Raw genomic sequence first — 14,057 nt, 5'->3', positions numbered from 1 at the left:
TGTCACTGGCACAACTCTGGTCCTCTTTTTGGCTCCAAAGGCTATCAAAAGCCTAGAATCAAGACTAGATACTGAAAGCCTTCTTATACCTGCACTATGCAGCAATTGAATACACCGGACTAATCAGAAACAGCGAGCAAGCTAACTGCAATTACTTTGGTCCCCTGAAATGGAGGGACTGTGTGTAAAAAGGGATGCCATTCCTACATTGATAACCCGATAAGGCTGTAAATACCCTCAAATTAAAGACGACAGTCTGCACTTTAACTGCAATTGTTACATTTCAAAGCATTGGTTCTTGGGCAGTTCCTTTTTGTCTCCACAGTTTGCTCTTGCTATCACCCTGAGTAACTTGCAGTGTAGCCTCTGTAGTTCTGTTCATAGCCACTGGCACATTCATTCCTGCCTCCTGAAGAGTGTTTCTGATCCGTCAGATATGTGTTTGGGGACTTCATTATGATGAGAATTTATCAGTCGTCAAATGTAGTTCACCTATTGGGGGCGACATGGCTCAGGCACTAAGAGCAGTCATCTGGCAGTCGGAGGGTTGCCGGTTCGATCCCCCGCCCGGGCTGTGTTGAAGTGTCCTTGAGCAAGACACCCATTTTGAAATCTGATAAAATGTAGGCTAAGAAGAAAATGCTTTAAAATGTATGTATTAGTTCCATTAGCTTTGAAATCAATCCTATTTGGCAGCCATCTTGAAAACATTAAAAACCATTTCAGATGGATCCTGAAACTGACATTCAGAACCATTTCAGATGACACCAAATGTGTTATAATAAAATTTGAATGGGAAGTCAAACAATGTGCATTTCAGACGCGTCACATGCATAACACAACGGCGTCACATCCATAACCCTGGTATCTCCTCATAAAATTTAAGACAAAAATATAAATATTTAAAAAGGTGCTATTTTTATGTTCAGCCAAGCCTCCTATATTACATGGATATCACTTTCTGCATTAGAGTTTTTATTAAGTGTATAGTCTCCCCAAAATACCTGTCTATTTGTGTCACATCCATAACGCAAGTTATTGGTCACATTTGTTTCTGGCTTAACAATTTTTTTGACATTTTTCTTTGGGCCCTTCCCCTCAGCCAAGTGGGTGCGATGATAATATGCATTAACATTTCTTATTATGTAAGACAACACATTTTTCATAGGGATTTTGTTGTCCAATTGTCACATCCATAATGATGGAATTGCCCATGTTTTACATTATGTAATGTGAAGCGTGCACATTATTTAGGCTACTTAACAGAAACATTAGAGTTAACATAAAGAGTTAAATGAATTAATCAGTAACTGAACAGGCAAACATGCTCTAAATTGCATTGGTGTTTAATTGTGATTTTACTATTAAGAAAGACCTAAGTGATACCAATTTTATTCTAAATTAATGTGAAAAATATGAATGAAGAAATGTCATATTGGAATGGTTTTTGGTTTTGTCGAGGGGGGAATCATAAAATGAGGGGGGGAAATAAAATATATACCTATGCTTTTATCAAACCCCCACATTAAGAACCACTGCCCTAGAGGGAAGTACAATTTCAACTGCTACCTGCACAACAAAGATACTTTTTTTTCTTTTTTTTCTTCTTCAAACTGCAACACGCAAATGTATGAACAAACCCCTTAACTAGCCAAACACTGCTTACCTAGCCAAACTAAAAATACTGATACACAGAAAGTAAATCACAAAAAGACAACAATTAAGGTTCACAGGGAGGTAGGGAGGGACGGGGAGAGGTGCTGCTTGAAGAGGTACGTATTCAGTTTGCACTTGAAGATGGGAAGAGATTCTACAGTTCTGACCTCAACGGGGAGTTCGTTCCACCACCGTGGAGCCAGAACAGACAGTAGTCGTGAGCGTGAGGTGGAAGTTCAGAGAGGGGGAGGTGCCAAGCGGCCTGTGGAGGCTGAACGAAGAAGTCAATTGGATAGGACACACCTGTGTCTTGATAAAAAAGGTTGACTGAGGCTGTGTGGGGGGTGAAGCTCCTACTTCCGGAGGAGGAGGGCCAAGGCGTTTATGGTCTATGTGTTTTATTTTTGTACCCTATAAGATATAAAATACTTTTGCACCGACTTTTGTGGTTGGTCTCCACTTTTGTTCGGCCCAGACGACAAGGGTCATAACAGTGGTCAAACACAAAATGTCTTATAAAAAAGTTATATACAGTGGATAGAAAATGAATACACCCCCTTCAATATTTTTGTCTTGTTGTGTCATGGAATGTAAATTTAATGGATTAAAATGGGACTTGTTTTTCCCTGACCCAAAGAACACAACATGCAGTGAAATTATTTTAATTTGAAAAAAAGAGTGCATTTAATGGACAAAACTGAAATTTCCTAATTTTTTAAGTATACACCCCCCTGAGTCAATACTTGGTGGAAGCACCTTTGGCAGCAATTACAGCTACCAGTCTTTTTGGGTAGCTCTGCACAAGGTTGGTGCACCTGGACTTGGAGATCTTCCCCCACTCTTCTTTGCAGAACTGTTCAAGCTGGGAGAGGTTTGTGTTTCTTTTGCAAATTTCAAGCAGGCCTCCTGGTGGACCTTTTTGAGAAATTGCTTTTTTCTTGCCACCCTTCCATACAGGCCAGATGTGTGAAATATCTTTGATATAGTTGCACAAGTTTCCCTCTGTTGGCCATAAAATCCTGGAGCTCTTTCAATGTTGCCATTGGATTCTTGGTAGCCTCTCTGACCAGTTGTCTTCTCTCCCAGTCATCCAGTTTAGATGGACGCCCTGATTTTGGCAGACTGAGTGGTGCCATGCACTTTCCATTTCTTAATTATGGTCTTAACAGTGCTCCAAGGTTTCTTCAAAGCCTTAGAAATCTTCTTATATCCCTCACCTTTCCACAACTTTGTCACAGACTTATTTTGCAAGATCTTTGGAGCCTATGCTTCTGCCTTTCAGTAAGACTGCTCTTGCATACTAAGGGACCATGGTAAACAGCTGTTTTTATTCATGTCATCAAGTTAATTGCTGTGATTTCACACAGGTGTGGGGCAATTAGCTATTGTTTGGTCTTGAAGGCAATTTGCCATTTCCTGAAATAGTTTATGGGATGATTCAGTAAAGGGGGTAGATACTTATCAAACCAATTTATTGCAATTGTTCATTTTAAATTAATGTTAAAACAATTTGTCAATTGGTTTATCACTTTGAAAAGGTTAAGTACTGTATGTAGATTTGTAGAAAAAAGACAGATTAATTGCACTTTAATTACAGGCTATATGTAAAGTAAATCTGAAAAAATGTTCAGGGGTTTATTCATTTTCTATCCACTGTACATGGAGAATTACCCACAAATGAAAGAATGTTCTTATGTTCTGTTGTTTTGGTTGCATAATTAACTTTCTTTATATATTTTAGGCATATGGTGGCGTCATTTATCTTTTAGGCAATGCTTAGAAAAATACTTTGTTTATTCAAGTATTCAAGTTTCTGTTGCTGTTTTCTTCTTTATTTCTGAACAAATTTCTGGTTAATGGCACTACTCAATTTTATATGACCATTACATTTTAGCCATGTTGGTATATCTGAAAATGCTTAAGACTAAAGCCATTTATTAGGGATTCATTTAACATATTAAAATGCACCAGAAGCCTTCAAATTGCTCCAGAAGTAAGCAGGTTAATTCCAACCACAATTGCAACTGTGGGAAATTCAAATTTTGAATGGAAAGAAAAAAAAGAAACGAAAGAAAAACCCATCCAAACCAAAATCCTTGGGATCCTACGGGCGGAAATCCTGCCTCAAAGTCTCTCCCGACATGCGGCAACACCAAACCGTTTCCCCGAAGCGGTCTCAACCGGTCTTAACCCAAACCCAATCTCTTTTGCATTTCTCCTCCCCCCACATCACTTAGGGGGTCAACTTAAATCACCTGTGGCATAGAGGTGTGTCCCACTGCCTGATGTCACAGCAGCATGTGCCAAATCAAAATAAAATAAATAATGGGGTAAACTAAAAGAAAACAAGGAATGCCCATGTGCATGATTCCTAGTTGTAACCGTGTACAGGAGGACATATCAGAATTTCCACTTATTTCCTGGTATTTTTATCTAGACTTGTTAAACAACTCAGAACATGTCACCGTTCGTATCAGACCACCCAATTTTTAGGTGAACAAAAGTACTGCAACTGAATTGAGACTGACAGGTGTTTCTTGTTGCCCAGATGGGTCCTGTTAGATTGACTGGCTTAACAATGAATAGTTCTGAATGTCTATTCTTGGTTTAAGCCTTGGGATTTGCCTTGAAGACTGCATTTGTGTTAGAAAAGATAAACCAACACGAAGGCCAGAACACTGTCTTTGGGAGAAAAGAAAGCCATTTTGAAGCTTAGAAATCAATCAGGGCTGTGTTTCGCGAAGCCTTCTTAACGCTACACGTTTGGAGGTTATACCTTAAGCTGTACCTTGACATTTCAGGGTGTTTCCTGAAACGTTCTTAGCTAAGTACACCTTCTCTATCAGAGAAAATAGTGAATTACACCTGTAATGTGATGGTACTTCTGGCAAATCAACCCTGATCGCAAAGTCTTTTAAGGTAGCATGACAAAGATATTAAAATCATGTAAATAAAACATGACATGCCAAAGAAGGCGTATTGCCAGGTGGCGTAGCGGTGGCGGGATACCACAGTGAGGTACTGAGTTCTTGCAATAATTAAGAAAATGTAAATACACGGTTGGATAATTCAGTTTGTAAGTTCCCACCAGTTGTGATAAATGCAATATTTTTAAGTATCCCTGTAGTGTACTTACATTACATTAATGGCATTTGGCAGACGCTCTTATCCAGAGCGACGTACGACAAAGTGCAAACTGCATACCCATAACCAGGTATAAGTGCGCTGAAAGTTAAATTTCAACTGCAACCTGTACAACAAAGATAAGGACCAGGGCCTATTTGATCTTTGTTTTTTGTTTTTTTTTAAGAATCGTGATACTGTAGGGGAAAATTCACAGAACAAAAGATCTCCCTCCTAAAAGCATGATAAACAATCACAAGTCAAAATCAGACTCCACCTGAGTGAGCAGGCTGGTTCCTCCAAAGCGCTCGACATACATTTACTCCCTTAGAAGAGAATAATTAATCAAATGTTTAGTATGTCTGTATATTTTCAATGATTACTGCTGCTTAGTTTGTCTTATAAAAGTGAAAGATACAGAGTGACGTGTATGGATGACGTGTGTGTTAGGGGGGGGGGCATCCAGAACTTTGGTAGTTTGCCAAGAGCAGGTGCGGGGTGAAGTGAGTCCTGAACTTTGTTCGTAGTTGGCAGAACGCCCTGAACTTTGTACAGAGTTGGCAGAGCATAAGGACCGTTGGCAATTTGCCACAATGATGTTGTGGGAGGAGCGTTGGGAGGAGTTACGATAAGAACAGTGTGGGTGATTTGCCAGAATGAGGTTTGAGGAGGAGTTGTAGGTGGAGTAACTGTGTATAAAATGGGTGTAAAAATGCCAGTCGGGGTTCAGTTCTGGAGAGCTGATCCGGCTTTATGCACGTGTGCTAATAAAGTCTGATTTTCCTGAAGATCTTGCTTCCGTGGTGTCGTCTTTTCCCTCACAAAGATGTTTTTCGACAAATTGGAAGATTTGGACTCGTTTCCTAGACATGACAATACCGCAACACGCAAATGTATGAACAAACCGCTTACCAAGCCAAACACTTCTTGCCTAGCCAAACTAAACATCCTGATACACAAGTAAATCACAGAAAGACAACAATTAAGGTTTACAATGTTGTTTTCTCTCATAATGCAGTTAAGCAGTCACCGCATGGAGTGCATAAATCAATCCTGGGCCTAGTAACATTGCACATAAGCAACCTCCTAAGGGATAGTTTGGGAAACACGCCTAGAAAAGTAAACAAAGGCATACCTTTCAAGTATAATGCCAAGAGACATCGTTATCGGGAAAACGTGGCCCAGAGCTATCACACAGGCATTGGGGATAGGTTGTACAGCATGTCCTGAAAAAGAATGAAACCACTGGCATACTAAGCAACAGACATCAAACAGGTCAACCAAGGAAAACAACAGCAGTTTATGACGGAAAAATTGCGAGAGCTGTGAATAAAAACACCAAAACATCAGTCAGTGACATCACAAAAAATCTCAGGATGAAGGTATTTCAATCAAGTGTTCGAAGAAGACTTTAACAGCTGCAATATAGAGCCTACAGCACAAGATGCAAACCACTCATCAGTAGTATGATTCGGAAGGAATTTGCAAAGAAGTACAGAGATGAGCTACAAAAGTCCTGGAACAAAGTTTTATGGACCAATGAGACCAAGATTAACCTCTACCAAAGTGATGGACAGGCCAGAGTGTGGAGAAAGAAGGGATCTGCATGATCCAAAATATACGAGCTCATCTGAGAAGCACGGTAGAGGAAGTGTCATGGCTTGGGCTTGCATGGCTGCTTCAGGAGTGGGCTCCCTCATCTTTACTGAAGTTGTAACTCATGATGTTAGCAGCAGGATAAATTCAGAAGTCTATAAAAAACATTCTGTCTGCCAACTTACGCAGAAATTCAGCAAGACAATGACCCAAAACACACTGCCAAACACAACAAAGGACTTTATTAGGGAGAAACAGTAGAAGGTTTTAGACTGGCCAAGTCAATCGCCAGGCCTGCATTTCATCTTCTGAAAAGGAGACTGAAGGGAAACCCGCTGAAACAAACAACAACTGAAAGTGTGGAAGAGCATCACAAAAGAAGAATGCAACAGTTTGGTCGCAGGCTTCATGCATTTATTGCAAGCCAGGGACATGCTACCAAATATTAAGTGTCGTTTACTTTCATTTACTTAAATACTCTCTGTTCCAATACTTTTTGGACCCAAAAATTGGGTGGTCTGATACCAAAGGTGCTATGTTCTAAGCAGTTTAACACATCCAAGTGTAAATACCAGGGAATAAAGGCTGAAATTCTGAAATCTTGTCTCGTGTTCATCTTTTTTAAATCTCAACCCCAAATATATTCAGTGTATTGCAAAAACAAAGGAATTGCCCTTGCTGTTTCAATACTTTTGGAGGGGACAGTATAGCTAATGTTGGCCAGAGCTAGCTTACCTACATTTTGCAGTTAAACTACTATTTCTAAAAGTAGAATTGTTGGCATAAAAGAAAAATCCTTAGCCCAGTAGCCTATCATTATCCATCGCCAAATTGTATAGTAACCTGTATTAGCATACAAGTAAAATCTTTAGCCTATGGGATCTGTACAAAATCCCATTTTTAGATTTACACAGTTATCCGTCGGATTCCCTGCCTAAAATAGACCAGATGTATTGCCAGTAGGACAATGTGTTATCTTGTTATTTCCAGGTGTGTCAACTACAAAACCCCAGCAAGAAGGAAATGAAGGTCATCCGCTTTGCATCGGGGTCCTGCATCAACTTGTCCCGGTTTATTTAGCAATAATGACTGGCTCACTGTACATTATCCCTTACATATCCCACAATTATTGGACATTTACGAGACCACAGCATTTTGAGTGCACAATTTTGTCTGTAACAAAGTTGTCAACAGCAGCAGATTGGACACATTTCATGTCAATCAGGTCTGTCAGGCAGAGGCCACAGGGAAGAGGGATGAAATCATGAATAATTATAATTAACCAATGTATTTCAAAAAATGACACGTGATTGACCAGCATGCCTGCCCTGGACGTAGCCTACGTGGCTTTAATTCAAATGCTGTACATCTGAGAGCATGATGTCAATGTGATCTTTAATTTGGCAATGAGACTATTATCTGACTTGGAATGTTGACATTTAAATGCAACTACTAAAGATGCCCCCCTCCATAAATAAGATATGGCTTATGACCACTAGGGACTGTATCTGACATGGTTAACCGTTTCAAAAATGGGATGGTAAATGTTTACAAAAACAAATAATTTGTCATATCCATAGATATCATATTATAACATTTGCTAACCGCTTAATAACAGTTGTGCATCAGGCCAAACAACGCCCCTTAGCTGTGATGAAATCAAAATATACCACTGACTGTTATTGCTTATATCACATCACAGGAAGCATTTGGTTGCAATTATTATTGCTAAAGGTGGTGCAACCACTTATTTAGTTTAAGGAGTGTGATTTGGGTGTTTGACTAATTGAATAAATGAAATACAATTTATTAGTTAATCATTTTCTCAGATTCCCTTCATATTCCCTAATAATACACTTTGTCAATATTTAAAACTATTCAGAGTGATAAATCGGCAATTATAAAGGAAATCAGGAAGGGGGCAAAAAACATTTGGCACTGTATGTCATTGCATAACAATTTGGCCTATATTGCTTTGGGTTCAGTTGGGTTATATAATGGCATAATTTGAGGCTAGAAATAAGGTTTGTTTGCTTTTAATAAAAAAAGAGAATAAGGACAAATGAAAAAGAATCTGTTTTACTCACATTATAGGACACAGAGCACTTCTGGGCAAGTTCTTCTGTGTCTGAAGAAACCAGATCTTCTACTAAAAGAAATTACTCAAATCAGCATAACTAACCTTTTATTTTAAGGATGTTAAGGACCTGCTTTTAATACAACATGGAATAGTATGTTAATATAATGCATTGATATAATTTCAGCAAAGATGAACACTTTGTAACCTTTACAAATATACAAAAAAATCATTTATGACCCAGCAGCCTGTTGCACCAGTATAATGTTCAATTGATTGCAAGTTACGGTGTAAAGTCAACACTGAATGTTACCTTTTAACTACTTAGTTTCAAATTAGTCGTATCTTTGTTCAGTTGCACAATTCTTTCTATTCAGGTTCTAAAAGTCAACAGTAAACCAAAAAAATTGTTACAGTGATGTTTCCCTTATCAGACCAATCAGGCAAGTTTGAAAAACAAATCGTCATTTGCCTCTTGTGCCCTTCTAACATCAAGTAATAGGGATCAGAAGTACTTTCGTCACAATTTTTTAATTCCACCATTAATTTTCCCATGGCCGATTATGAGATTAACAATATCAAACAAATAACACCTCGAACCCGTAGGAGGCTTACTATTTGCTATCGTTTTGATAGAAATCTGTAAAATGTCACAAAATAACTCTTAATTGTGAAATTGATAAAGGTACAAGACTGTGTACATTTTGCTTCACCATCAAACTACACTTCCCAACCGGAAATAAGGAATCAGGCGCTTACTGTTGACGCAACAAGCTCCGGCTTGACAATGTCAATAACATTACTGTAAATTTGCATTTTGTGTATATATTCCTTGTAAATATAGTACATATATTTTTCTACAGTTCTAATATTAGTTGACACGCTATCTAATGGCTAGCATTTATTAATGTTATGTTAGCTAGCTAACATTACTAGCTAGCCTAATGTGACCTTTTCCTCTGACAGTACATGCCATGGTTCAGCGTTTAGCACCTAAGTGCAAGCATAAGCTTAGGTCCAGGAGGGAGATGTGTTCATTTTACACATTCTCAAGGGATAAAATGGAGAGACAATGCTGGATTAATTTGATATGGTAACCTTAAGTAAGGGGCTGTTACATTTGCAAATTTCCCTGGATAAATCAAGGAACATAAAAAGTGAACTTGCTAGCTCCCTATAACTTAGAAAAAACCACCCTTCGAAATCCATACTGATGCAAGGGCTGGCAAACTTTATCAAGCTGCTCAAAAATGCAATCAAAATCTATGCTTCATTTCACTGATGATATTTCATTGGTATAAAAAAGTTACATCTAATACAATGTAATAATCTAATCTCTAATCTAAAAAATCTAAATCTAATCTAAAATCATGAAATGTTCTGCCTTGCTGAATGTAAGCATGCCATGGCTCCATGGCGCATGCCATAAGATGTTTTGGACTTCAAACTTGCACCACGAAAAAAAAAACATGGGACGCTCAACTTGGAGATGTGCTGGATGAATTTAAAGCATTGAAGGCAAAGGAAAATTATTGTCATGAGCTTTACGCATCATAGCTCCTCAATAGAGTCCTTTCATGTAGAAAAACCTGACAAAGAGACCTGCAACGTGATCCGTGGCTACGTAATGCAGGTTCAAAGCAAAATTGTCTTTTACAGTGACTGGAGGGTAGACGACCGGTCTTTATGAAATTGATGAAGCGGAGGCAGAATTACACAAATGTGCATCTGGCCAAACTCTTTCATTGCTACACATCTACTGTTAGCAACACAGTAATCACACATTTACAATTGCACTCTGCTAGAATGTTTTTACTTGGACTATATTTTGACATTACTGTGACTAAAAGGAATATATAGCTGTAAATTATATTCGAAAATATGTTCGCCTCAATCTCATACAAAACTCAATCTTTCGCGGAGAAATGGGCTCCTACAAGTTTGCGCTATGTCAACGGTTGTTTTAGGAATTACTTCCCATAGTAGTGAGTTGGTTTACATTTTAAGTTCTCGCTATCTTAACTCTTCGTCGGAACCAAGTCAGTTGGCTGGTGCAACCAGTTTTAAGTCATGGTGTAAGTCAATTTACTTTCAAACTAGCCTACGCTAGGCTACGTTATACTGGTGCAATAGGCTACAGGTTTGCAAAGCTTTAAAATATTAGCAAATAAAACAGGCTGAATGCTTTTTGAATGTCGTCAGTTTGCTTAGGATTTGTTCTCTATAGCTAGATAACTAACGTTAACCGTTACATTTTCTGTCTTTGTTTCCATTGATTCCAGAGGGCAAAAGCATTCCATCATCAGTAATTTAGCTATACGAAATGCAAGGTTGGTGGTGCGCATAGCGGATTAACCATTAGCTCAATTAATTTGAAGTAATTTCATTACTTTAAACTAGCAAATAACGTTAGTATATTAAAGTTACGCACATTCATCATGAACCACATTATTTTCATAGAACCTATTAACTTAGCCTATGGTCGTAGTTAACTTAAGTCACCAGTTCTGATGTTCTTGGTCCGCATATTCTGAATAAATTCTTCGGTCAGTCCTGGACAGAGACCCTCTTTCAGGAAAACCATGGCAGCTCGTCATCACAGAATCAAAGGCTGTGGCTGGGTCATCGAGATCATATGTCTATGATCGAGATAATATATAACGAGAGACAGCGTCCACTTTCCGGTCTCATGGATTTCTATGGGAGCTAATCTATGGCGATGAAAAACTAATTCACGGAGGCGGCCATATTGAGCTGCGTGAAGTTGGCAAATGTTGCTGGCCACAATTGGAGACTTCCGGTTCGCATTTATCAAAATAAAAGTTCGGTGAATAAAATTATTTTTGAACTGTAATTTTGTCAATTTTAATTGTTAAATTAATACAGTTGGATATGATTGTGATGTATTTGCAGAGAATATACAATTGTGCACAAATTTCAATAAAAACAGTTTGCCACCTGTTGTTGCTGTCTGTCAGGTGTGGTATGGGCATGCATTGCCATAGACTGTCAGTTGCCACCCAACTCATTTGCATAGCTCATAACTCAAAAACTAGAAATTGTTTCAAAATGAAAGGGGGTATACATTTGTTAGTTGGACCCATATCTTTAATATTCTACAGTCCTTTCTGCAAAATCCTGTTCCGAGCAGTTGTTGCTGTGTTTCTAGTGTGGGGTGGCCATACGTTGCTATTGACTGTCAGTTGCCACCCAGCTCATTTGCATAGCTCATAACTCAAAAACTAGAAATTGTTTCAAAATGAAAGGGGGTATACATTTGTTAGTTGGACCCATATCTTTAATATTCTACAGTCCTTTCTGCAAAATCCTGTTCCGAGCAATTGTTGCTGTGTTTCTAGTGTGGGGTGGCCATACGTTGCTATTGACTGTCAGTTGCCACCCAGCTCATTTGCATAGCTCATAACTCAAAAACTAGAAATTGTTTCAAAATGAAAGGGGGTATACATTTGTTAGCTGGACCCTTATCTTTGATATTCTACAGTCCTTTCTGCAAAATCCTGTTCCGAGCAATTGTTGCTGTGTTTCTAGTGTGGGGTGGCCATACGTTGCTATTGACTGTCAGTTGCCACCCAGCTCATTTGCATAGCTCATAACTCAAAAACTATGAATTGTTTCAAAATGAAAGGTGGTATACATTTGTTAGCTGGACCCATATCTTTAATATGAAATGGTCATTTCTGCAATATCCTGTTCCGAGCAATTGTTGCTGTGTTTCTAGTGTGGGGTGGCCATACGTTGCTATTGACTGTCAATTGCCACCCAGCTCATTTGCATAGCTCATAACTCAAAAACTAGAAATTGTTTCAAAATGAAAGGGGGTATACATTTGTTAGCTGGACCCATATCTTTAATATGAAACAGTCCTTTCTGCAAAATCCTGTTCCGAGCAATTGTTGCTGTGTTTCTAGTGTGGGGTGGCCGTACGTTGCTATTGACTGTCAATTGCCACCCAGCTCATTTGCATAGCTCATAACTCAAAAACTAGAAATTGTTTCAAAATGAAAGGTGGTATACATTTGTTAGCTGGACCCATATCTTTAATATGAAACAGTCCTTTCTGCAAAATCCTGTTCCGAGCAATTGTTGCTGTGTTTCTAGTGTGGGGTGGCCATACGTTGCTATTGACTGTCAATTGCCACCCAGCTCATTTGCATAGCTCATAACTCAAAAACTAGAAATTGTTTCAAAATGAAAGGGGGTATACATTTGTTAGCTGGACCCATATCTTTAATATGAAACAGTCCTTTCTGCAAAATCCTGTTCCGAGCAATTGTTGCTGTGTTTCTAGTGTGGGGTGGCCATACGTTGCTATTGACTGTCAGTTGCCACCCAGCTCATTTGCATAGCTCATAACTCAAAAACTAGAAATTGTTTCAAAATGAAAGGGGGTATACATTTGTTACTTGGACCCATATCTTTAATATTCTACAGTCCTTTCTGCAATATCCTGTTCCGAGCAATTGTTGCTGTGTTTCTAGTGTTGGGAGGCCATACGTTGCCATAGACTGTCAATTGCCACCCAGCTCATTTGCATAGCTCATAACTCAAAAACTAGAAATTGTTTCAAAATGAAAGGTGGTATACATTTGTTAGCTGGACCCATATCTTTAATATGAATCAGTCCTTTCTGCAAAATCCTGTTCCGAGCAATTGTTGCTGTGTTTCTAGTGTGGGGTGGCCATACGTTGCTATTGACTGTCAATTGCCACCCAGCTCATTTGCATAGCTCATAACTCAAAAACTAGAAATTGTTTCAAAATGAAAGGGGGTATACATTTGTTAGCTGGACCCATATCTTTAATATGAAACAGTCCTTTCTGCAAAATCCTGTTCCGAGCAATTGTTGCTGTGTTTCTAGTGTGGGGTGGCCATACGTTGCTATTGACTGTCAATTGCCACCCAGCTCATTTGCATAGCTCATAACTCAAAAACTAGAAATTGTTTCAAAATGAAAGGGGGTATACATTTGTTAGCTGGACCCATATCTTTAATATGAAACAGTCCTTTCTGCAAAATCCTGTTCCAAGCAATTGTTGCTGTGTTTCTAGTGTGGGGTGGCCATACGTTGCTATTGACTGTCAATTGCCACCCAGCTCATTTGCATAGCTCATAACTCAAAAACTAGAAATTGTTTCAAAATGAAAGGGGGTATACATTTGTTAGCTGGACCCATATCTTTAATATGAAACAGTCCTTTCTGCAAAATCCTGTTCCGAGCAATTGTTGCTGTGTTTCTAGTGTGGGGTGGCCGTACGTTGCTATTGACTGTCAATTGCCACCCAGCTCATTTGCATAGCTCATAACTCAAAAACTAGAAATTGTTTCAAAATGAAAGGTGGTATACATTTGTTAGCTGGACCCATATCTTTAATATGAAACAGTCCTTTCTGCAAAATCCTGTTCCGAGCAATTGTTGCTGTGTTTCTAGTGTGGGGTGGCCATACGTTGCTATTGACTGTCAATTGCCACCCAGCTCATTTGCATAGCTCATAACTCAAAAACTAGAAATTGTTTCAAAATGAAAGGGGGTATACATTTGTTAGCTGGACCCATATCTTTAATATGAAACAGTCCTTTCTGCAAA

The 14,057-nt window shown here is 38.7% G+C and overlaps 1 protein-coding gene across 3 annotated transcripts in view; it reads right to left on the bottom strand.

The window, feature by feature from the left end:
* rad51d (RAD51 paralog D) overlaps positions 1-11,224 on the bottom strand; it is a 42,630-nt gene extending 31,406 nt beyond the window's left edge. The window contains exons 1-2 of one of the 3 annotated variants that reach the window (XM_061248839.1): positions 10,955-11,224; positions 8,463-8,524 (exon numbers count right to left, since the gene is read on the bottom strand). In XM_061248839.1, the coding sequence (XP_061104823.1) occupies positions 8,463-8,524; positions 10,955-11,036 (144 nt within the window). In that variant the 5' untranslated portion in view covers positions 11,037-11,224. Of the gene's footprint in view, positions 1-8,462; positions 8,525-10,883; positions 10,905-10,954 lie in introns of those variants that run through there. The other 2 variants (XM_061248840.1, XM_061248841.1) reach the window with 2 other exon arrangements.
* Positions 11,225-14,057: the final 2,833 nt, after the last annotated feature.

The sequence above is a fragment of the Conger conger genome, chromosome 7 (assembly GCF_963514075.1).
Source record: "Conger conger chromosome 7, fConCon1.1, whole genome shotgun sequence".
Lineage (NCBI taxonomy): Eukaryota > Metazoa > Chordata > Actinopteri > Anguilliformes > Congridae > Conger > Conger conger.
The sequence above is the reverse complement of the archived record's forward strand: the minus strand, read 5'-3'. Positions and strand labels throughout refer to the sequence as shown.